A 26,501-nucleotide genomic window follows, 5' to 3' on the forward strand; every position below is an offset into this window, starting at 1 on the left:
GTATTCTGTTCAACCAGAAAGACATTGTCTCACTGCCCACTCCTGCTTACAGCCTTATTCTAAGGCTAGCAGAAACCTTGTAAATAAATAAAATAAAAATGAAGTACGGATTGCATACTCGCGACCTGACACCAACTCAGTGATTCAGGCACTCATGCACGACCTTACGAAGGCTTACAGAACCCATGCTGACAACATCCACAGATGCCTACATATGATTGACTCAGACGGTAAATTCAGTTTGCCAACCGAAGGTTACGCGGAGCAAAGCATCATTGCTGCACAGTATTCGGCTGGGCGTTGTTTTCACCTGTCGCTAAGCAAACCTCATCGGCCAGTCGAACAGCCCTGATTGTGAACACTGCCAGACGCCTGAAACGCTGGAACACATACTGTGTAATTGCCCAGCATATATGATGGAGCGAAGGACGTTGGAAGGTTCCATAGCCAGCGTTGGCAGGCAACCTCTGTCGGAGGACGCTATCCTCGGCCCATGGCCTGACACTGTAGCTTCAATGCGGGAAACTAAAGCACTGTTTACGTTTCTGCAAGACACTAAGCTAGACGAGCGGCTCTAGTAGGTCCACCGCGTAATGTACATAAGCACCTCACCACTCCTCTTATCATCATCATCCATCCCAGCACTTACACTCCACTTCCCTGTTCCCCAGTACAAATTAGCAGACTAGAGCACAGTAGCTCAGGTTGACCTCTCTGTCTTTTCTATCAATAAAATCTATCTATCTATCTATCTATCTATCTATCTATCTATCTATCTATCTATCTATCTATCTATCTATCTATCTATCTATCTATCTATCTACCTTGTGCGTTAGCGCACATCACTCCGGAGCGTCGCGCCACCTTGCGGCGCCGGCTGAAAGTTGCATCGCTCTAAAGCGTGGTGGTGTGACCATGTGGCGGCCATTGAAATCTCCGGGGTTTTCGTACACCGTGACGTGACTTCACCCCCGGCGACCACGCATGTGTCGCGCTAGTACGCGCGGCGCGTTTGGGTAGCCGGACTCTAAAATGAAATAAAGCTTGTCTCTCTTCTACAACCTTGTGTGTGCCTTTGTATGTGAAGTTTACGTGTAGCACCGTTTTACATCGCTCCGGAGCGTAGCGCCACATTACGGCGTCGGCTGAAACGTATATCGCTCAAAAGCGTAGCGATACCGTGTAACACCCACTGAAATTAATCGGCGTTTCGCGGAGAAAATGAAATGGGTGTAGCGGCGGCGGAAGGAGAACACCGACGTTGTACAGGACGCGGACGCCAAGCGTAAGCGTGCTGCCTGCCAGGACCGCAAGGCGGAAAGAAATGCGAACCGTCCATGTGGACCCGATCCCGCAAACTTGAAACGTTTCACGGGAGCAACGGTCATACACCACACACACAGCTTCGCAGGTCATCCACCTTCACAGAGTCACAGACGGACGGACGGACGGACGGACGGACGGACGGACACCTCATTGATGGACAGCTTCAATTTTCTTTGATTTTGAATTCTGTTTGTGCTTTTTGTTGATGAAAACTTGTTGTATATGCTATACATTGTCAAAATAGACTGGCACTCGCCTAAGGTTCCAAAGGAAATAAAATATCTAATGACGTTTCGTGACCGCTACGGGTCCCTTGTTCACTGTGAACGAGGGATTCGTAGCGGTCTCAAAACGTCATTATATATTTTATTTCTCTTTGAACCTTATGCGAGTGCCAGTATATTTCGACATTGTACCACCCTCGCCTGACGAGTTTTGGCCCAACTTTGGACTGTGTTATTCTTGCGCAAATTCTCAAATTACCTGTCATTTAGAGAAGCCCTACACCTGAAACAGTACATAGAAAATCACAGAGACATAGTTACCCTTAATTAGTCTATTGCTGTTGAACGAACAAAAGAGGAGAAAAGAAACATGGGTAATTGACGAAAAAAAACATTCAACTTCACTGCCCACCAGGATTACTGCACTGGAAATTCAACGTAATTTTGGTAAGGTTTTTTGTTTTATTTGTGGCAGTTTTCGCACAATCTTTATGGATGCTTTGAAGCATGAAAAAAAATTGCAATACAAGGTCAAAAATCACACGGCAGGGGAACCACTAAAAGAGGCAAACCACGGCAGCGTGCCTCTAATACATTTCACGAATTTGAAATATTCTTGCATAGATACTATGTCGCCGCACAATTGCTTCCTCTTCAATACACCCCAAGCTGGCTGCTAACGTCACCGGTATCTTCAGGTGTGGGAACTCGAAGTTGGCGTCGCCAACCAGTGATCGTTCCTGCGCCTTGCTGAACTCCTTTCGCTCTGGGTACTCGACAAGCCGCCAATCGAATGTAATTCTTTAAGAAAGCTGCACCACAGTACTCCACAGGAGCGCCCGTCCCTGAGACTTTTCATGTCGGCGGTATGCAACTGGAAGTAGCAACCGAAGCAGGCCAATCGCGAACGTGAGTCAAATAATCCTCGGGCGGCGGCGAGAGAGAGAGAGAGAGCCGCGCGCTCTTCCTCCTCCGCAGGGAAGGGCTGCTCAAAAGTGGCGGTCTGCGGCTGGCGCTCCACCATCCGCGAACCCGCCGACCACGACATGGCCGCCGGGCTCGCACCGCTCGGGCTGCTGCAGCTGCTGTTGTGCGTCGTGGCCGGCACAGCCGACGCTGCGGCCAGGCCTCAGATCGACTACGACTACGTCACCGAGAACAACCAGACGGATGACGGTGGGTTCTCACTTACGTGACATTTACTCGGCCTGTACCCTTGTATATTTAGCATGCGTACCAGCTCTTCCCACCCTTTACTACAGCGCCTGCTTATTTCGTCGCTGTCGATATTGTTTATGACGGTCACTAAGGTTCGGGGTACCGTGTATGCTGCAACGTCATTTCATTCGGCGTCGACACCAGGATGACCGTGATAGCGTCTTCCTACCTCCAGAATTGCTTTCGCTCCCAAAGACCGTTCAGGTAAAAGAAAAAAAGTTGCATTGAGGGGAACATCCAATATATAAATTAGGCGAAAGAAAACACCTTCAATTGATTTCACCAAGTTATTTTTAAAAAATCTGACATCAAGCAGGTAATATTAATTTTTGCTCTGGTTATCCAACCGCAGCAGAACCAAAAACCGCAAACCAAAACAAACAGGGGTTATTTTTTGCTTGAACCGGAACTACACAGGAACTTTACGATCTTTTTTTTCACTCCGAGGTCAAACGGGAAAGAAAATAATAGTTTTTAGTTTAGGCTGGTCACCATTCCTGGAGCTTTTCATCCATGCATTGCCTGCACTTGTGGCTCAATTTTGCTTCGTCATTCATAATTACATGGCTTCTTCCCGAGATTTTCGAAGTAGCAGCAGAATTAGTACCATCTCAACGTATCTTGTCGAGGGGGAGACATGTTAGTAATACAATCGTAGTTCAACTTTGAACAACCAGCTCCTAATAGGTCTATTGATGAAAACTGCGCTGTGTATAAAAAAATTATCAAATAGAATCCTATATACCCCTCGTTTGCATTCGCAGTGATGCCGGGAAACCGTGGCTTACAAATTCATTAAGAAAATTATGTAATAAGAAAAAGCGGTTGTTCAGGGAAGCCAAGAGCTCCTATTCACCACTAAAAGGGGAAAAGTACTTGGAGTGCCTGCATAATTATACGAAATGGCTGAGGAGCACGAAAGGGCATTTCTTGAACAAGGACTTACTTCTTCTTTCTTGGGTTTTACGCGCCAAAACCAGTTCTGATTATGAGGCACGCCGTAGTGGAGGGCTCCGGGTTAATTTTGACCATCTTGGGTTCTTTAACGTGCACTACAACGCAAGCTGACAGGCGTTTTTCCATTTCGCCTCCATCGAAATGCGGCCGCCACGGCCGGGATTCGATCCCGCGATCTCGTGCTGAGCAGCGCAACGCCTTAGCTGACTGAGCCACCGCGGCGGGTGAGGACTTACTTGGCATCCTCCAAAATAATCCAAAAAAGATGTGGACTTTGTTAACTCCCAACCGTAGTGGCTCACATAACATCATTTTATTATATCAGGATGGGACTGTCGTTCCGAAGGAGCTTCGTTCTGACGTTTTGAATGCGAACTTCACGTCCGTTGTCACCCATGAACCAGCTGCTAATATTTCTATACCGCTCAGCTCAAATGTCCCTCAGATGCCGCCAGTCAGTATCTCGGCAGAAGCAATCCGTAAAATGATTGGTAATTTAAAGATATCCAGTGCCCCTGGGCCTGACAACATATCTGCTAAAATCCTTAAAGGCACAAAAGTAATATCCAGTCGCGTACAACAAACCATTTTCACCCAGCCTATTTCCAGTGGCCAAACCTCGTCCCAGTGGAAAGTAAGCAGAGTTGTACCAATCTTCAAGGCAGGAAGCCGTTCCGATCCGTCAAATTATCGTGCTATATTGTTAACATGCATTGCATCCAAACTTATTGAACATATAATTTACTCCCACTTGGCAAAGCACCTGGATAATAATTATTTTTTCTTCTCAAACAAACCTGAATTTCAGTCTGGCTTTCTGTGCGAATCTCGATTTTTGTATTCACGACTGACCTCCACTTACTACACTCATCCATTCAAACTGACGTCATTTACCTTGATTTTTCTAAGGCTTTTGACCGCTTTCCCGACCAGCATCTCATGACTAAACTTTCTTACCTTTCACTGGACGTGCTGATATTTTCATGGATTCACTGCTTTTCAACCAATCGTTCACAGTACACCGTCATCAAAAGTTATCCTTCTGCCTCTACTAACGTTATCACCGGAGTTCCTCTGGGCTCTGTTCTTGGACCGCTTCTGTTCCTAATCATTATTCTAATTTTCCTGCTGAAATTTCATCGTCCATTCCTCTGTGCGTGGATGATTGCGTTCTCTACAGACGTATCTCTACTGTTAACGATCAGCCTACAAGACAGTCGCCGCGGTTTGTCGCGAAACATTCCTGCAGAGAAAGTAGTTTGGTTCGGTTCTTTAGCAAGGTAGTGCGTTGGGCGAGTTGGTGCATCGCAAAACAAATTAATTGTGGCGCGAGGAAAAAGGAGAAGGGAAACCAACGGGAGACATGATAGGGCGCAGCACATCACTCAAATATACATAATGCCAAAAAATGCGCACAAAGACAAAGCGCAGCACGTGCCACAAGCAACCTCACTGCACAATCTAAAAACGAACATTCACGTTTGTAGAGGGAAACAGAAGGCACGCTGATGCAACCCTTCCTCCTTATGTGATACGCCTCGAGCAGTGGTTCCAGTGGTTTTCTCGGCCCCGAACAAGTTGTGTAAGCTTTGCGCCCGAATTTCTTATCAAAAGGCCAAGCTTTCGTGCGGAAAGAAGCACGCCAGTAAGCCGGTACTGCGTTGCATGGTGGGCGTCGTATACAAAATTCCGTTGAGCTGTGGCAAGTCGTATATTGGCCAAACAGGCCACTGTGTTAATAACCGCTTAAGGGAGCATGTTTTATCGATTAAAAATGATGTGAGTTCACACCTGCCATTCCATTGCGCCTCGCATGGCTGTGCTCCACGGTTTGATGACACGCGCGTGATAGGAAGAAGCAGAGTGTTAGCACGCGAACTGCTCGAGGCTTATCACATAAGGAGGAAGGGTTGCATCAGCGTGCCTTCTGTTTCCCTCTACAAAAGTGAATGTTCGTTTTTAGATAGTGCAATGAGGTTGCTTGTGGCACGTGCTGCGCTTTGTCTTTGTGCGCATTTTTTGGAAATAGATATATTTCGGAGATGTGCTGGAAATAAAACTAGTTGAAATCGCATCTCGTCGTCTGCGCCTGTGCATGCGGCTTTTGCAGGAACTAGATGGCGCCAATATACTGGCCGAGGGTCGGGTCGTATGCGCCTGCGCGCATGCCTAGGGCGCGTTTATAGGGCCTTTTTCTGACGCTGTTAGCGAGCGCTTGCGTGGCTCAGTTAAAAAAAAAAAGTTGCGTGGCTCAGTGGTAAATTATCCGACTCGCACGCAGCGGGCCTGGGTTAGATCCCGTCGGAGACCGGGTACTTTTATTGCGATAGCAATTCTATGGACACTTCAACGGGATTTCTGCCGTCGCCGTCGTCGTGAGGTTCCGTATAAATTCCAAGGGCGATAAAATCGTCGCCGCGCGCCGTATGCGCGAGTAAAAGCGCGCGGGGGACGCGCGCTATCACGGAGAGCCAACGCACGGCGGAAAGCAAACGCGATTGTCGCCCAAAAGGCCGTGGGGGTATGGGGGGGAGGGAGGCGGGGCGACGCTGGGCTACGGCACCAAATGCTTATCTTGCAACCCTGCGCAAGGAGAACTGGCAACGCAATCTCCCACGCGAAAGCAAAAAAAAAAAAAAAAAAGTGGGGAGGCAGCGCGGGAGGGACGGAGGGAGCAGCTTCTACTCTGCCAACAAATACGCTTGCACTGGCCGTGGTGGCCGTCGCCCACACCGTCTCTTTATCTCCACCACGGCCGGGCTCGAGCGAGCGAGCGCGCGCGCCAGTCGAGCCCGGTCGTGTCTCCACACGGCTCTGACCTTTATGCGCTGTCCATTCGCCGCTCAGTTTCCGTTGAAGCGATAGACCGCACGATTCTTCGCCTGCTGCAGCGGCCGCGCCAGCGTTTTGACAGTCGTTGTCTGCGGTCATTCAGTGTGATCTATTCATGTTTGCTTGTGCGCGATGACACCACGCTTGTCAATTCAGTTAGAAAGCGAATGTGTCCAAGTTTATGCGGCCTATAAAACTACTCTACTATCCCTACTCCGAATAGCTCTCTACCAACTTGCTATCGCAATTGATGCTTCGCCTTTCTGGCAAAACTGCGACATTTTTTTGCACATTTCGGGCGATAGCGGTTACGCGGTGGCGACGGCGGACAACAACGCGAACTGAAACTGCTATTACAGGTGTTTTATTTATAACTAACGGACGTGATACCTGCCCTCTAAGCATAGGCACCGACTACGGGGGCGCTCCGGGGCTTGAGTCCCCTCCGAAGTTTTCCGGGGGGGGGGGAGGGGCTCTGCGACCCCCCCCCCCCCTTCAGCGATGCCGAAGCCGCCCCTTCCCACTCTTAAAATGGCATTAGCAGAGTCCGGTTACCCAAATCGTTTATGCTTTCTTTTGCGTTTCCTCTACCTTTTCCCGTAAAATGTTGTTGTGGCCAGAGAAGATAAACTAGGATAAAGCAGATTAAAATTGCGTGGACAAAGACGTCACGCAGAAAGATTTTGCGGGTGTCCAAGATGCCCCTTCTGTGCTGTGGCTCCCTTCTTGACCTCCTTCATTGCGTGAACCTTCCGGCATGGCTCGCGTCGGTGCTGGGTAAAGGCTGTGTACTCCCATACGAAATGGAGGACGTCGACTCGCATCCCGTTGTTGCACCTCAAACAGTGATCTCTACATATGTCTGGTCCATATTACAAGAAGTCTTCCGTTTGGAAAAGAGTGCCAGCCTCAAAGCTGTAGGAGTCGTGCCAGTTATTAACCTTCTTAAGAAAACTTTGGTCACTGGTCCGGATTCCAGCAAAATATACCCGGATCTCTTGGCAGTAAGTTTTTCAATGACACCTTCAGTTGCGCCTTTGCTTTGATGTAAAGTTCGTGACCACATTCATTCAATTAATTTCATATGAGCTCTGGAACTGATAGCGTCCATATCGTATGACGCGTAATCAGCGCCCTTCTGTAGGGACGTCGTTCTTTTTCGCATCCTTCGGTGTTATTCTACAATCTACACCAGCTTTTGTAGAATTGAATGTTGATTAACAAATAATGCAAGTGAATATCTACATTGTGTAGATATGTAAACATTGTGCATATCTAAAGAGATCTAAACATTGTGCATATAGTATCGGCTCGTAGGAATCTCTACAGAACAGAGGTGTGTTAATGAAAGAAAGCACAATATTCAACGGCTTCCTTGAATTTCGTCGATTTCCAGTATTTCGCAAGGCCATTCTTATAGGCGAGCAGGATATGCGCCACCGGACGCTCTAGCTTGTATCTCACAATATAAGCAGAGTAGTGTCAGCAAGCATACCTCTTGGGGCTCTGAAAACACGAAAACAGTACGGGACACCAGACGAAGAAGGACACAGACACATGGCTGAATTGTTACTAAATTGTCAGCGTTGTCGTATGGCGATCTTTTTTTAAATCCCAAGTAAGGCATATCAACTCGCCATACTTGGCATATAACGATGAACAGTATAGTAGAATGAGGCACGTTACTGGAGCCAATTTTTCGACAAAAGGATGTCTCCGTTAGAGTCAGTCATAATTTAGGGTGACAGGTGTCTAAAAAGTACCCATATTTCTTAATATAATCGCGCATAATATTTACCGGCTTCCTTGATTTTCAGTAAACTATTTTGGCATGTGCGATTGAAAAACTGGGATAGCATTTTTACACGGATTTAGCAACTTTGCCTTAATTATCGGTTCAAACACCTGTCACCACTATTCTTCCCTCTAGAATCATAATACAGTGCCTTAGACCTCGTTATATTGCTCTGTCGGCGTTAAAAGCAAAGTTTTTGCATCACGTTTGCAAATGTAGCACTTAATGAACACAGCTTCCATAAAGCTGTAAATTCTTCAACAGATTCTGAAGCAAAACTCCTACTATATCTGGTTTTAAACACTGTGGAACTCCACACTGTAGTTAAAAGAATAAGGCACCGTATTGTATGTGGGATAAATCCTGCTGATACAACAGTAGAAATTACCTTACATTACGTCATCCTTGTCACCATGGCCTTCTCTGGGCCGAACTGCAATTCTTTTCGTATCGAGACTACGTGGAAAGTGACAGCGAAACATTGACCACAAGAAAATCGCCACAAGCATCAAGTTGCAGGCGCGACACCGGCATGATGTTTAGAACCACGTGTGACTAACCACGTGCAACATGAAAAGCCACATGCGTCATCTTACCGTGCTGCTTTGCACCGTCGATTTTTTGTACAAAATAAATTTATTCTCCTTTTTATTGTTATTTTTCGCTTATGCAAATGAACTTGAATCATTTAGAATCTGTTTCAGCCGTTCTTTTCTTGCTCCGGAGTTGAACAGGAACTGAAACTTTATCGCTGAAGCGGGATCGAAAATCGGAATAAAGAACGTTTCGGCACAACACTGTTTTGCCCACAACACCAGTAGTTTCAACTCAGATGGCCTGTTAACATTTTTTTTTTACTCTCAGACGCCTGAAACACTGGTATACTATTATGTGATTGCCCACCACATATGCTTGAGTGACAGACACTGGATGATTCCCTAAGCGGCGTTTGCAGGCAACCAGTGTCTGAGGACGCTTTTCTCGGCCCAAGGCCTAACACTTCCTCTGTTCTGTAAGTTCCTGCATCACATGAAACTAGAGGAGTTGCTCTGGTAGGGCCACTGTTTAACGTAATAAGCAATGACCACTTTTCATCATCCTCCGTCCTAATACTTTCAATCTGCTTCCCTCTTCACCAGTGCAGAGTAGCAAGCTAGAGCGCACCAGCTCAGGTTGACCTTTCTGTTATCTTGTCAATAAAATTTCCGTCTCTGTGTATCTTCTGGAGTCAGTGTGGCAGTGCCACGTAGTAGACCTATGGTGGCTAGATGATTAGGTGTGCCGAGTGGTGTAGTTCACTGCTTCTCCGCGTTATGACAGCAGGAGTGGCGCAGCGGTCAGTGGCCTGTCGCGAAGCGCGTGTCGCCTAAACTGAGTGTGTTGTTATGAGAGTCTGACTGCCTAAACCTGGTCTCAGAATATATATATATATATATATATATATATATATATATTGTAATGAGGAGAAGCACACAGACAATCGGCCTTCCGCCAGAACGCCCGGTTTACTTCTGACCTCTTCTTCCTCCGCTGCTCCCTTGGCCTTACCGTGCGCTTTTTTACAGCGTAAGCTGTTATGGGCTCATTCCAATAGCCGTTTCTGTTCGCGACGGTGTCCGCCGCCGCTGCCGCCGCCGCTGCCGACGTCGTCCGGCGAACGTAACCGCTGTCGCCGGAAATGCGAAAAAAGTACCCGGTACCAGATACTCTACCACGGAGCCACGCAAGCGCTTGCTCAGCATCAGCATGATCATGATCAGTAGCGTGATCATTCAGCGACAGAGGACCGGCGATGCTTTGGCGTCGCCTCACCGCTACTGATTGCTCGCCGACGCGATATCGCCGCTCGGCTTTTTCCGGTTTTCTTCGATTCCGTATAACGGCGCTTCAGAACAGACCGCCGACGCTCCCAAGCCACAATGTCTTGTGACCATTGTTGCCGCTTTACAGTCTACTCACAATAATTAACACAAAGCAGAAAGCATGCTCATATTTGCGACGCCGCCGGCTGCGATGCGCGCACGGCTGAGCCACTTTGCTGTGTGCCGTTGGTAGCCGTGCACTGCAGTGGAGCTGTACTTTTATAGGACCTGTCGCTTTTGCTAAACGTTTGACCATAGAGATGGCTTTTAATAAAATGAACATTACGCGTCCCTTTACACTAGTGCCCATTATTTTGCCTGCAATAGAAACTGCATAGTCAAAAGGAAATGCATTTGCCAACGGTGGCGGCGACATGCTGGTTGCAGTGTAGATGCGCTGCTTATGCAGTAAACATGCAGCGTTCACCATTCATGTTCGCTGTGACATTGTATGATCAGCAAGGTAAATTGGCTGCTTCTTCGTTTTGTCACCAGACACTGTCAAAGGCGCGCGCCACTAGAAGCCCATCGGACATTAAAAGCCGGCTGGCACTAATATTACTCTTGGCATTTATCCAGAAAGGGTGATCAAGAAAGATTGTCATGCATGCAATGGCATCATTGGGATCAGACGCGTGCTTGCGGGATGCCCTGCGACTCTCACCAACCCTAAAGAAGAATGGCTCCATTAGAAGAAGATGCTACAGAGTTCATCGTTTCAAGATCAGCTACGCGCTGTCCAGAGGGCCCATGATGTCGCTGAAGGGCTGGGCCTAACGGTGCCATCGTGGGTGCGGTGCGCCTCGGCTTGCAAGTGTCGAGCCTCAGGTCTTCTGTAAATAGAAAGTTTGCACATACAAAGTCGCGAACAAAATTTCCGGCTGTGTACACACACAGAAACAAACACACAAACACACATACACACAAACACACACACACACACACACACATATATATATATATATATATATATATATATATATATATATTGTAATGAAGCAAAGGCCGCCCCTATGTATGTGCCGACTGCAGAGGAAGACGAAGTACTGTGCCGTGATCGCGAGTGAGCCCCGTGCTACGAACAGCCCTTGCAGTGCCTACCTTTTGCGTAGCGTTGTTGCAACGTTATCGACGACAATAAACCTCGACGCATTTGGTGGAGGTTGCTGAAATCCTTCGCCTCGTCCTGGAGCTCCGCACTCGAACCCTGCCAACACTAACACTATCGCCCGGCACTATGCCTGATCCAGCCACTTCGTTGCCTGCACCACCTGCTGCCACTGTCGTCTGCGCCGGCGTCCCTCTTCATCGCAACCCACCCACTTTCAGTGGGACCGCCGAACACGACGTGGAAGACTGGCTCTCATCGTACGAACATGTAAGGGCCCATAACAAATGGGACGACCAGTCTAAGGCATCCCACATGTCTTTCTACTTCGCTGATTTAGCCAAACTGTGGTTCTTCAACCACGAATCAGACTTTTCAAGCTGGTCAGCACTTAAGACACTTTGTGCCGAAGTCTTTGATCGCCCCGCTGTGCGTAAGCTACGCGCTGAATAGCGTCTACGCCAGCGCGCACAGCAGCCTGGAGAGACATTCACCAGCTATATCGAGGATGTTCTCGATTTGTGCAAGCGGGTAAATGCCATCATGTCAGAGGATGACAAGATCAAGCATATCCTCAAGGTCATAGAGGACGGCGCATTCCAGATGCTGCTGGCAAAAAGCCCAACGAGCGTCTCCGTCCTTATTAACCTATATCCGAGCTTTGACGAGCTGCGCCGCCAACGTTCCATCCCCCACCAGAACATTCAGCATGCCGATTCCGTCTCGAGCATTGCGGTTTCTGCCGACCTTCTGCCCAACTCGACCCTATCGCAACATATAAAAGATTTTATTCGTGAAGAGGTGGCCAGGCAGCTAATCGCTGCTGCTTCACAGCGAAGCACCATCGGTAGCTTTGAGTCCAACGCTACAGCAAGCCATCCGGAATCAGATATATATATATATATATATATATATATAGAGAGGTTGCAGCTCCTACTACCTCTCCACCCAATCCTATGAGTGTGCCGCTGCCCTATACTGACTTTCCCAATCACTCGACGTCGCTGCCGCTCAGTTACGCAGCCGTGGTTGCACGGCCTCCTCCGCCGGCAGCTTCCTTTTCATCGCCCATGCATCCGGCTTCATTTCCTGTTGCCCGACCGTCCCCGCAGTTTTTTCGTCCAACCTCGACGTGGCGCATTGAAGACAACCGGCCTATCTGCTTCGCCTGCGGCATTGCTGGCCATGTGGCGCGCTTCTGTCGCCACCGCGCCCCAACAACGCCTACCACCTTTGAAACGCCCACCTACGCACCACAATACGCCGCCGCGTCTCCGTTTTCCCCGAGACGTCTTGAAACTGATGATAAGTGGTTCTTGAGGGAAAGGGAAAGGTTGGCGCTATCTTCTGCAGCCCTTGAGGGAGCACGGCTCAGCGCCAAATTGAAACTGATCGCCGATCAGAAACTCGTCGTTCCCCTTCCCCTCGTCGGCATTCGATTTCACCCCTGCGTCGTCGAGCTCCCACTGAAGTGGGAAACTGACTGGTGCAGTATATATATATATATATATATATATATATATACGCATACAAAACGAAGGGTTTCGAAGCGCCAGACCCGAAGGCTTCACATTCAAAAAAGTTGTCGCAGTTTCACCTGAAAGGCGAAGCATCAATTGCGATAGCATATTTGTAGAGAGCTATAAGGAGTAATGATAGTAGCTTTATCAGCTGTATAAACTTGGACATGCAGCAGCACCGGCAACACGCAGAACTGTTGTCGACGCCGTCGGCGTTTTGCCCACGTTCGCACAAAATGCGTGCGGCGTTCGTGAGTGTTGCCGGAGCCTCTGATATAAATAGGCACTTGGTGCCGCAGCTAAATGTCGCCTCCCTTCCCTCCCCCTCCCCCCCACGGCCTTTGGTGCGTCAGAAGAAGGCGCGTTTGCTCTACAGATATGGTGATTGTAAAGGAGGAAAGAGACGCCTACTTCTGCAGCCCTTAAGGGAGCACGGCACAGAACGCCCGTTTGTTCTCCGCCATGCGTTCACTCCCCGTGAAAGCGCGCGTCCCTCGCACCCTTTCACTCGCACATACAGCGTTCGGCGGCGCGCGGCGACGATTTCATCTCTATTGACGTCATACGGAACCTCACGGCGACGGTGGCAGCGACGGCGACGCTGACGGCAGAAATCTGCTTTGGAGTGTCCATATAATTGCTATCGCAATAAAAAGAAAAGACGAAAGTTATGACATACTGACTTTCGGCCGGTCCGCGGCCGACACGTCCGTGAAAAGATAAGCCACAACGTTGGTCTTTTTTTTTTTCTGCGTCTTTCTGGGATTTTATGTGCCAAAACCAATTCTGCTTATGAGGCACGCCGTAGTCGAGGGCTCCGGATTAATTTTCACCACCTGGGATTCTTTAACGTGCACTACAACGCAAGCACACGGGCGCTTTTGCACTCCGCCTACATCGAAATGCGGCCGCCGCGGCCGGGATTCGATCCCGCGATCTCGTGCTCAGCAGCGCAACGCCTTAGCTGACTAAGCCACGGCGGCGGTTTTCAATGTTCCATATATATATATGGAACATAATATATATATATATATATATATATATATATATTATAAGACCGAGACCGACCGAGCTGTCAAGCGCTTTTTATTCCAAAAAAGTTGTCGCAGTTTCACCTGAAAGGCGAAGCATCAATTGCGATAGCAAACTTGTAGAGAGCTATACAGAGTCTATATTAGCTTTATCAGCTGTATAAACTTGGACATGCAGCAGCATCGGCAACACGCAGAACTGTTGTCGACGCCATCGGCGTTTTGCCCGCGTTCGCTCAAAATGCGTGCGGCGTTGGTGACTGTTGCCGGAGCCTCTGATATAAAAACGCGCGTTTGTTCTCCGCCATGCGTTCACTCCCCGTGAAAGAGCGCGTCCCTCGCGCCCTTTCACTCGCACATACAGCGTTCGTTTGCTCTACATACATGGTGATTGTGAAGGAGAACAGAGACGCCTACTTCTGCAGCCCTTAAGCGAGCACGGCGCAGAATGCGCGTTTGTTCTCCGCCGTGCGTTCATTCCCCGTGAAAGACGCGCCCCTAGCGCCCTTTCACTCGCACATACAGCGTTCGGCGCGCGGCGACGATTTCTTCTCCAAATTACGTCATACGGAACCTCACGGCGACGGCAACGGCGACGGCGACGGCAGAAATCTGCTTTTGAGTGTCCATATAATTGCTATCGCAATAAAAGCAAACGCCCCAGCTCATGCGCGAAGAAGTAGAAGAACAGGGATGGTAATGATGGCTATGTACAAATGAAAAGGACGAAGTACGTTAATAGTGCTTACACTAACTTCCCCCCGTCATGGAAGCGGCCAGCCTGGCCGCAGATTACAGATTATCTAAACGGGGAGTGAAGGGCTTCATCCGCGAGACGTGAACAATTTCGGCATTCCGGCGGCGCCGGTCAGTGACGGAGTGTACTGGGCGCACGAGATAGTTCACTGCAGGTGTTTGCTGCACAACGGTGTATAGGCCAATATAGCGTTGAAGGAACTTCTCACAGAGGCCTGGAGTTCGGGCTGGAGTCCAAAGCAGGACTTGGTCTCCAGGGTGAAAACGGAGGTCACGGCGTTTGTTGTCGCAGCGACGTTTGCGTTCAGCTTGGGTAGCTTCCGTGCTTTGCCGGGCGATTTGACGGCAATGTGGAACTCTGGCAGCAAAATCTTCTGGAAGGGACGCGGTAGGCGAAGAAGGTGCTAAAAAGAATTCTCTGTCAAATATGGTGGAAGGAGATCTTCCGTATACAAGGAAGAAAGGGCTGTAACCGGTAGTCCGTTGAATAGCAGTATTATAGGCGAATGTCACAAAAGGTAGAATTTTATCCCAGTTAGTGTGGTCAGGCCGGATGTACATGGAAATCATGTCAGACAGCGTACGGTGGAAGCGCTCAGTGAGGCCATTGGTCTGCGGATGATAGGTAGAAGTAGATTTGTGCACGGTATCAGTGGCCCGAAGAACTTCCTCGAGAACTTGGGAAATAAACGCCTTGCCACGGTCAGTCAGAAGAACGCGAGGAGCCCCGTGGCGAAACACGATGGAGCACAAGAAAAAGTCAGCAACCTCAGACGCGGTACCGGCTCGCAGAGGGGCAGTCTCGGCATATCTGGTTAAATGGTCGACCGAACTGACAATCCAACGGTGACCAGAGGGTGTCAAAGGCAAGGGACCATATAAATCAATGCCAACAAATTCAAAAGGTGCGTCCGGGCAAGGCAGAGGTTGTAGTAAACCGGCAGGAGGGGAAGTCGAGCGTTTTCGGTGCTGACATGACGCACAGGAGGCAATATATTTGGCCACCGTTGTGGATAGGCCAGGCCAGAAGCAGCGGCTCTTGATGCGGTCGTAAGTCTTGTGGAAGCCTAAGTGGCCAGCCGATGCGTCGTCGTGAAGTGCCTCTAATACGCGCCGGCGAAGGCAGCGAGGTAGAACTGGGACCCACCGGTGACCTGTTGGGTGATAAACGTAGCGGTGTAGCACGCCACTTTGCAGGCGAAATTGTCGAAGTTGGCGTCGCAAGCGGCTGTTGGGTGGTTCGACGAATCCACTAAGGCGATCCATGAGAGTTCGACAGTAGGAGTCGGCCCGCTGAAGCAAGACGAGATCAGAGCGTGATGAAAGCGTGGCTAGGTCCAGGGGCGTTATCGAGAGCTGGTGTGAGGCAGGCGTAGCATCGGAACGACGTGGTGGGGAAGGCGACGGCGCGTTACCGGGAGAGAGCGAGAGTGGGCAGCGAGACAATGCGTCTGCATCATGATGACTTTTTCCAGACTTGTACGTTATTGCAAAGTCATATTCCTGCAAGCGGAGTATCCAGCGTCCTAAGCGTCCTGACATGTTTTTCATTGATGACAGCCAACACAGAGCATGATGGTCGGTGACGATGGTGAAGTGGCGGCCGTAAAGGTATGGGCGAAATTTCTGAATCGACCAGACGATAGCCAGGCACTCTTGCTCTGTAATGGTGTAGTTCCGCTCAGCTGGAGAAAGTGTTCGGCTGGCATATGCGATGACTTGCTCTTTAGAGGCTGCATTACGTTGCAGAAGTACTGCGCCAATACCTTGTGCGCTGGCGTCGGTATGGAGTATGGTGGGGGCTCGATCATCGAAGTGGCGAAGCACTGGTGCGGAAGTAAGATGTTGCTTAAGAGCTTGAAAAGCTGATTCGCATTCGTTAGTCCATGTGAAAGAGGCACCGGTAACCAGTAGCTTGTGTAGAGGAGCTGCTATGGCAGCAAAGTTGCGTATAAATCGACGAAAATATGAAGCCAAGCCGAGGAAACTACGTAGATCTTTCTGCTGCTGGGGCCGAGGAAAGTGGAGAACAGTACTAATCTTTTCGGGGTCTGGCTGGATGCCATCTTTTGAGACGACGTGGCCCAATACTTTTATAGTCTTGCTTGCAATTTGCATTTTTTTTGTATTGATCTGGAGACCAGCATTTGCAAGGCACTTGAGAACTTCGTCTAATCGATGAAGATGTTGGCTGAAGTTAGACGAAAAGATGACAATATCGTCCAGATAACAGAGGCAGGTCTTCCATTTTAGTCCACGAAGTACGCTATCTATCATGCGCTCAAATGTGGCGGGAGCGTTACAAAGACCAAAAGGCATCACGTTAAATTCATAAAGTCCGTCTGGTGTAGCGAATGCGGTCTTTTCTTTGTCAGTCTCGTTCATCGGAATTTGCCAATAGCCTGATCGAAGATCAAGGCTGGAGAAATATTCAGCCCCTTGCAGTGTGTCCAAAGCATCGTCGATTCGAGGTATTGGATATACGTCCTTGCGTGTGATCTTATTGAGCGCTCGATAGTCGACGCAAAAGCGAACGGAGCCATCCTTTTTCTTTACCAGAACCACGGGAGAAGCCCAAGAACTATATGAAGGTCTAATTATCTTCCGCGCAAGCATGTCAGCAACCTGTTGTTCAATAACCCTCCGTTCGGACGGCGAGACACGATAGGGGCGTCGTCGTATGATAGCGGAACCATCGGTTTCGATGCGGTGTGAAGCCACAGAAGTTTGGCTCAACACAGGGGAACAGCTATCGAAACAGGCTTTGTGCTTCGCTAAGACCGCCAGTAAGGCTTCGGACTGCGCGGCGGTTAGGTCAGAACCACGAACGGCTGGGGGAGGGAAGGAATCATCCAAACCCGAGGTAGGTGCTGGCGATGAAGAAGGGCAAAGCGTGACTATAGAGATAGGTTGAGTGTCGGCGGGGGTTGCCACAGTCATCCCTTTGGGCAGCATCACAGGATCTGGGGTCGTGTTGCAGGCAGACAGAAGGGCGCGGCCACGTGAAAACCGGACGAGACAGGCGGCAATGAGGATTCCACGAGAAGTACAGCGGGAAGAAGGGGCGACTAGAGCGTCTCCGTCGGTGATCTGCCGGGATGTTACGGATACAACGTCTTCATGACCAGGACGCAGCACGTAGTCTTCATCAATGGCCAAGTTCACGCATGAAGGTGAAGAATCTGTAACAGGTGCAAGCGCTGTATCCGCGATGTGGACAACTTCCTCTCTACATGAAATGACGGCTGAAGCAGAATGTAGGAAGTCCCAACCCAAGATAAGTTCATGGATACACGTTGGAAGCACGATAAACTCAATGTGGTGGCGAATGCCGTCGATAAAAACACGAGCAGTACACTGTCCATCGGGGTGTATGAATGCATTATTAGCACCACGCAAAATAGGTCCAAGATAAGGCGTTTTTACTTTCCGGAGCCGTGAACACAGATCACTACGAAGAACAGAAACGGCGGCACCGGTATCGATGAGAGCAGACGCGGGAACACCTTCAACAGTTACATAAAGCATGTTGGCCGGGCGAACAGGAGGAATTGTTGAAGACCGATAGGAAGCAGTTTCCCCTCCAAAAACTGCAACAGTTAGTTTTCCGAGTGCTGGTCGGCAAGATGGGAAGTGGGACGAAGCGGCGATGTAGAGCGCCGGTAAGGCAAAGGAGAGCGACGTCTGGCCGAGCGGGAACCATGAGGCAGATTGGGAACAACTGGAGGAGACGGTGAACGCCGCTGAGGGAACGAGTACGAACCGGGATAGTAGGAGTCTGGTCGGCGAGTGCGGTCTCTCTCGTGTTCAGCATAGCCTCGTCTTTCATCCTGCTGGCGACGGCGGCAGAAGCGAGATATATGGCCGCGTATACCACAGTAAAAACAAACCGGACGAGGTGGACGCCACTGAGGGTAGGATGGCGCATCAAGTGCTCTAGTTCCCATCGAGGCCAAATGGTCATAGGTAACGTCAGGAGGCACGGAGGTCACGGTAGGGGTGGGGAGCGAAGCAACATCCGCGTAGGTAGGTGAGGGGCGAGCTACCGGAGCAAGATGCGTCGTGGGCGTAGTCATCGCTGTCAACTCCTGCTTTATGACCTCGCGCAAGTCGAAGGTGGGGGTTGGGGCACAGGCAGTAGGTGAACGCCTCAGGTCTAATATTTGAAGCTCCTCGCGGATGATGGTGCGGATGAGAGCACGGAGATCTGAAGAATGGGGAACCTGAGGATCGCTACTGTCATGTTGAAGACGAAGAGACCGCATCTCGTCCAGGCGCTGACATGTGGCAGTGATGTCTTGGACAGAAGCCGGATTTTGCACGATTAAGGCGTTGAACGCGACAGACCCAATGCCTTTTAATATGTGTCGCACGCGTTCGGCTTCCGTCATGCTAGGGTTCGCACGGCGGCACAGAGCCAAGACATCCTCTATGTATGAGGTGTACGACTCTTGCGGAAGTTGGAGGCGCGTGCCCAGCTTCTGCTTGGCGACTTCTGCACGGCTAGACGAGGAAGCGAAGACTTGCCGCAGCTTGGCGGTAAACGTCGACCAATCCGCGATGTCGGATTCATGATTGTAATACCACGTCTGTGCAACACCGGTCAAGTAGAATGCGACGTGCCTCAATTTCTGGGTATCGGTCCACTTATTGCAAGAACTCACGCGGTCGTAGTTGTCGATCCAATCGTCGACGTCATCACCGCGGCGTCCCGCAAAGACAGGGGGATCGCGTTGAGGGCACGTCACAGTCCAAGAGGGAACCGCAGGCGGAGTCGTTTGCGCGGTAGGGTTAGAGGCGCCGGAAGAGCCGGGGTTGGAAGTGTCCATCATAGTAGGGGTAACCGGGCGCAGGCGGCGACCGGAACGTAGCTCCAGGGAGGACGGGAACGCGAGAGGACGTCGGGGTCTTGACGTACCTCCACCACTTTATAAGACCGAGACCGACCGAGCTGTCAAGCGCTTTTTATTCCAAAAAGCAAACGCCCCAGCTCATGCGCGAAGAAGTAGAAGAACAGGGAAGGTGATGATGGTTATGTACAAATGAAAAGGACGAAGTACGTTAATAGTGCTTACAATATATTAGCCGCGTTTACATGAATGCGACAACTGGCGCATCGCATCGCATCACATCAACTTGCTAGCACATCGCATCCATGTAAACGGGGCTAATGCGCTAGGAAAGCGCGTCACATTAATGCGCCAGGCCGGGGTGGATTGAGACGCGTAAGGCGACTTTCGCAGTGCATGTAAACGCGATCGCATGGCATTCGGAATTATAGGAAATGCAATTTGCAGTGGATATGCTGGGCGTTCGCCGAGCTGCATCGTGGCGTGACGCCGGAAGCGTCTGGAAGCGCTGCTTCGCGTTCGATGTGCGTGTGCCGCCACCAGCGCACCAGGGGTGATGCGCTACATGTAAACGCTGGCGCATCGCATTACTCGTGATGCGCTAGGAAATGTGATGCGATACTGTCGCATTCTGTCACATTCATGTAAACGCGGCTATTGTAATGAAGAGGAAGAGAAGCAGACAAACAATCGGCCTTCCGCCAGAACGCCTCGTTTACTTCTTCTTCCTCGCTCGCGGTCCGAGCGTTCGAGCCTAGGTGCGTATTTTATTGCGACAGCAATTATATGGACACTCCAAAGCGAATTTCTGCCGTCGGCGTCGTCGTCTTCGTCAACGTGAGGTTCCGTATTGTGTCAACGTCGATGAAATCGTCGCCGTGCTCCGGACGCTGTATGTGCGAGTGAAAGGGTGCGAGGGACGCGCGCTTTCACGAGGAGCGAACAGCGAACGCACGTCGGAGAGCAAACGCGCGTTCAGCGCAGTGCTCCCTGAAGGGCTGCAGAATTAAGCGTCTCTTTCCTCGTTTACAATCACCATATATATATATATATATATATATATATATATATATATATATATATATATTGTAGTGGGGAATATGCATGTAGGCGCCGTGGGCATTGCCATCGCTTCGGCGCGAGACCCGAGCTCGAGCTACGGTTGCCAACAGCTAGGACTGTGCCTACAAAGCCACTTGCGATCCCTCGGACGAGTCTCAATAAATCCCCCTTTCATTTGGTGGAAGTGCTGGGTAACCTCGAAAACTGGAACTCCGAAGCCGGACGCTACCCACTGCTACGACCATGCCTGACGACACCGCCCAGGAAGATACACCTCAGCCTCCAGCGGTCATCGTTTCTGGTGTGTTGCGCCAGCGCGATCCTGCCGTCTTTAGCGGCACCGATGATCATGACGTGGAGGATTGGTTGTCATCGTACGAGCTGGTAAGCCGGCACAATAAGTGGGACGACGCCAGCAAGTTGCATAACGTGTTGTTTTCCCTTACCGGCGTCGCGAACCTCTGGTTCCGAAACCACGAACACGATTTCACCACATGGACTGCATTCAAGACCAGTTTTGCAGAAGTGTTCGGGCGTCCCGCTGTGCGCAAGCTTCGCGCTGAACAACGTCTACGTGGGCGCGCGCAACTTCACGGTGAAACGTTCACCAGCTATATCGAAGATGTCATTGACCTGTGTAGGCGGGTGAATTCGTCAATGGCTGAACAGGACAAGATAAAACACATTATGAAAGGCATTGATGAGGACGCCTTTCAAATGTTGTTAGCGAAGGATCCGCGTACTGTCGCTGACGTCATCAACTTGTGCCAAAGTTTTGACGAGCTACGGAAACAACGCATCTTAGCTCGACGCCCACCACCCACGGAAGATTCGATAGCAGCATTGGTTATTGGCGACAACCAGACAACTTTGCTGACTCAGATAAAATAATTTGTGCGGGAGGAGGTTGCGCGACAGCTCTCCATTTTGCCGACCATCCAGAAGCCTTCTCACTCTTTGGCTCCAGCGATCCGGCAGAAGATTCAAGAGCAAGTGACCGAAGCTCTTCCATCTTCGTCTCAGCCGGCTCCCGTGGCCGCACCTCTGACGTATGCTGAGGCGGCTGCACGAGCTCCTCGCCTACCGGTGTTCTCTCCTCCGCCTTCAGCGCCTCGCCCGCCGCTGTTCTCTCCTGCGCCTTTGCCTCGGCAGCCGGCGGCTCACTTCTTCGGTGCACAACAGCAGGATACAAATCCTTGGCGCACTGCTGATAACCGCCCCATATGCTACGCCTGCGGCACCCCGGGACATGTAGCGCGCTTCTGCCGCCGGCGTTTCCCGGCCTTCATGGGCACCACGCAAGCCCCCAACTACGGATTCCGACCATTTCGTATGCCACAACAGCCGCCACCGGAAGTCTACGTTGCTGATGACGTACCATCTCCGGAGTACCAGCCCTTTGGTGCTCGTCGCTCGCCTTCCCCTCGCCGCCGCTCCCTCTCACCTATGCGTCGTCGGCCCAGCGCCAGTACTGAGGCGGAAAACTGATTTCCGCAGTTCCTGAGGCACGAACTGCGTCGTCGTCGGAAAATCGAAGTCCTCGCTTCTCCCCCGCTAACGTTATTGAAGTGTCAGTGGATGGCATCAAATCTTTTGCGCTCGTCGATACAGGTGCCGCCATATCCGTGATTAGCGAAAAGCTTTGTCGTTTATTACGTAAAGTGACCATGACGCCTTCGGTAATATCGCTTCGAACAGCCACGCTCAACAAGTTCAGCCCGTCGCTATGTGCACTGCCAGGGTGCTGATTCGAGACATTTTGTACTCGATTGAATTCTTTGTGCTAACCTGTTGCTCCCACGATGTGATTCTCGGCTGGGATTTTCTGTCGCGCCATCATGCCGTCATTGACTGTGCACGTGCTGAGGTTCAGTTCTCCGTTCTGTGCGATTTGCCAAGTCACGACTTGCAAGTTCCTGATGTTAGCAGGATCTGTGTAGCTTCAGATACTGACCTTCCTCCACACAGTGCTGTATTTGTCCCTCTTTCATGCACATCGCTTGCCGACGCGACGGTCTTGTTCAAACCCGCTGCCATCTTCAGTCGCCGCCACCCTATATCGTTGCCTTTCGCCCTCCTTACGGCTCACCATGGTGCTGCGGAAATACTGGTTTCTAACCCAAATTCGCACGTTTTGGCTTTGCGCTGTGGCGAGACTATTGGCACCATCCAGACTGTGGACGATGACGTTATTGTGTCTTTCCGTGCTGCCGACGACCAGGCTACAACTAACGTAACAGCACTGACGCCCCATGTGCCATCTGACCGGATCTCACCAGATGTTTTTTGTCGCTCTATTGCCGATGACCTCGACCCGACACAACTTGAGCACCTACTTACCCTTTTAACTGACTTTCACGTCTCTTTTGACTTGTAGCAAGCGTCATTAGGCCGCACAAGTACCGTTTCTCACCACATTGATACGGGGCGACACGCACCATTACGCCAGCGACCGTACCGCGTGTCATCCACCGAGCGTCGTGTCATTACTGAGCAAGTTGCGGACATGCTTGAACGTGGCGTTATCAGACCTTCATGTAGTCCTTGGTCGTCTCCCGTGGTACTGGTTAAGAAAAAAGATGGCTCGATTCGTTTCTGTGTGGACTATCGTCGCCTTAACAAGATTACACGAAAAGATGTCTACCCTCTACCGCGTATAGATGACGCCCTGGATTGTCTACATGGTGCCGAATTCTTTTCTTCTTTGGACTTGCGATCGGGTTATTGGCAAGTCCCGATGGATGAGTCCGACCGCTCGAAGACAGCTTTCATTACGCCTGACGGCCTGTATGAATTTACGGTGATGCCATTCGGCCTATGCAATGCACCTGCGACATTCGAAAGAATGATGGACAATCTTTTGCGAGACCTCAAATGGAAGACGTGTTTGTGTTACTTAGACGACGTAGTAGTTTTCTCCCCTGATTTCACCACTCAGCTCACTCGTCTACGCGAAGTTCTGACTTGCCTTGCCACCGCCGGCCTTCAACTTAACTTGAAAAAGTGCCGGTTCGCAGCCCGCCAGTTGACCATACTTGGTCACGTCGTTTCCAAAGACGGCGTCCGCCCCGACCCTGGCAAGCTTCGCGCTGTCGCAGAATTTCCGCGGCCGACTACAGTGAAAGAGCTCAGAAGTTTTGTCGGTCTCTGCTCTTATTTTCGTCGCTTTGTGCGCAATTTCGCCTGCATCGTCGCACCTCTGACGAAGCTCCTGGCTGGGCCTGGTGACCTTCGTGATTGGACTCCGGCATGTGAACAAGCCTTCATCACTCTGCGTCGTCTACTTACCTCACCGCCCATTCTCCGTCACTACGACCCCAGTGCTCCGACCGAAGTTCACACGGACGCCAGCGGCGTTGGTCTTGGAGCCGTCCTTGCGCAACGCAAGCCTGGCTTCCCGGAATATGTTGCTGCTTACGCTAGTCGTGCCCTCACAAAGGCAGAAACCAATTACTCTGTAACAGAAAAAGTGTGTTTGGCTATAGTTTGGGCTTTAAGCAAATTTCGCCCTTACTTGTATGGCCATCCCTTTGACGTTGTGACAGACCACCACGCGCTGTGCTGGCTTGCGTCACTGAAAGACCCGTCGGGGCGTCTTGGACGTTGGGCTCTTCGACTCCAGGAATTTGACATTCGCGTCATCTATCGCTGCGGGCGTCAACATTCTGACGCGGATGCCCTCTCCCGGTCACCCGTGCGATCCGACGACACGCAACCCGCATCCACGGACTGCCCGGTTGCTGCGCTTACTGTTTCTGACATGCCTTCTGAACAGAGAAAGGATCCGTGGATTGCGTCTCTCATTGACATTCTAACTACTTCTTCAACGGATACATGCCCTCGAGTCCTTCGCCGCCAAGCACCCCTTTTTGTGCTGCGGAAAGCCATCTTGTACCGCCGGAACTATCAGCCAGACGGTCGCAAATGGCTGCTCGTCATCCCTCGCCATTTGCGTTCCGACATATGCACTTATTTCCACGCCGACCCACAACAAGCACATGCTGGCATCCTGAAAACGTACGAGCGGCTCCGCCAGCGGTACTACTGGAGAGGCATGTATTCTTATGTGCGCAAATACATTCGGTCATGTGCAGCCTGTCAGCGACGCAAGACAACTCCTCATACGACAGGCCCACTGCAACCTTTACCGTGTCCTGCACGTCCTTTTGACCGAGTCGGGATCGACCTTTATGGGCCCCTTCCATGCACTGCTCACGGAAATCGTTGGATAATTGTCGCAGTAGACCACCTAACAAGATACGCCGAAACTGCTGCTCTTGCTTCGGCTGCTGCTCGCGATGTCGCAGCGTTCCTCTTACGGCATTTCATTATACGGCACGGCGCACCGCGAGAGCTGCTCAGCGACCGAGGCCGCGTCTTCTTGTCGGACGTTATTAATGAGCTACTGGCAGCGTGCCGCACTATTCACCGCACCACTACGGCGTATTACCCACAGACTAACGGTCTAACGGAACGGTTCAACCACACTCTTGGTGACATGCTCACAATGTACGTTGCGTCGGATCATTCCAATTGGGACGACGTCCTCCCTTTTGTGACTTACGCGTACAATACCGCCACTCAGGCTGCCACAGGCTTCTCACAATTTTTAACACGAAAGTGTTTTATGCCGGGGTCCACCAAGACTTCACTGACGTATTTCCGTCACGGAAATACGTCAGCTTACAATGTACACGAACATAATACAAAGAAAGAAACCAGAAGAAAAAGTTCCACAAACATGCAAAATTTGGAAATCGAACCCACGACCTCTCGGTAAGCGACGATAGATCGCCGAGCATTTAACCCATTGCGCCACAAACGCATTTGCAGAGAGCTACACAGACGCGCCTTATATATCTAACACTCCTCCGTGTACCCGCGCTCTTGCTCGGGGCGGTGCCGCCGCCTACGAGCAGAAAAGAGAAGTACTGCATTATGACACTAACGCGCACCGACAGTGAACGCTTCGGTGGTCTCAGCACTACGACGCCTCGATGCCAGCATTCGAAGGGACGCTGGCATCAAGAAGCACTACCAACGCCACCTAGGTGGCGTTCACCGTACTCAGCACAGCGGAGCGTGGCCTCCGCAATTAGCTCTGAAAATGTTTCTGAAGTTGATCGCGGAGGCTGCAATTACGACGCGCTGTACGCGCTGATTTGACTCGGTGACGATTCAGTTACGTGCTTTGTCTTGCGCGTTGTATTAGTGTGTCAGTTACGTGCTTCGTCTTTCGCGTTGTGCTAGCGTGTGCAGCGTAGTGCAGCTTCCATATGCACGACGGTTGCTCATGGTCATCGACGTTGGTAGTCGTGATGGAGGAGACGTGCCACCAGGCGTCAGCGTGGGTGCATCAACGCCTAAGGGCGCTTTAGCCACAAAACACCAATAGACATTATATATCAATGTGCAATAAACATTACACTACTTCTGTGAAGACACGTTTCACTTTCGTGTTCTATACCGATTCCTATATAAGAGGGATCAACCACATTTTTTCTTCTTTATGGACGTGAACCATCCTCTACCCTTGACACCGTACTTCCGTATAACCCGGACGCCTCTGAATTCACCCTGCTTTCAGAAGTTGCTCGACGTGCTGAAGGGTGCCGTCAACTGGCTCGCTCATTCACGTCGGATACCCAAGGCATCCAAAAAGATCGCCGCGACCACGATCAGCCAACACAGTCCTTCGCCGTGGATTCTCACGTTTGGCTTTGGCTGCCATTCCAATCTCCAGGCCTTAGCCCAAAGCTTGCTCCAAAATATCAGGGTCCGTACCGGATCGTCGAATGTACTTCTCCTGTCAACTACGTGGTCGAACCGGTGACACCGTCTTCGGAAAAGCGCCGCCGTGGCCGCGAGATGGTTCACATCAGCCACCTGAAGCCGTACCACGACCCTCTCATCGTGTCATCACCTTAGGTCGCCAGGATGGCTTACCTTTGTAGTGGGGA

General features: G+C 50.6%; 1 protein-coding gene across 1 annotated transcript in view; it reads left to right on the forward strand.

The window, feature by feature from the left end:
* Positions 1 to 2,596: 2,596 nt before the first annotated feature.
* LOC119455318 (collagen alpha-1(I) chain) overlaps positions 2,597 to 26,501 on the forward strand; it is a 694,093-nt gene continuing 670,188 nt past the window's right edge. The window contains exon 1 of the mRNA XM_037716715.2: positions 2,597 to 2,726. Within this exon, the coding sequence (XP_037572643.2) occupies positions 2,597 to 2,726 (130 nt within the window). The remainder of the gene's footprint in view (positions 2,727 to 26,501) is intronic.

Source organism: Dermacentor silvarum, chromosome 6 (genome assembly GCF_013339745.2).
Source record: "Dermacentor silvarum isolate Dsil-2018 chromosome 6, BIME_Dsil_1.4, whole genome shotgun sequence".
In the NCBI taxonomy this organism is placed as follows: domain Eukaryota; kingdom Metazoa; phylum Arthropoda; class Arachnida; order Ixodida; family Ixodidae; genus Dermacentor; species Dermacentor silvarum.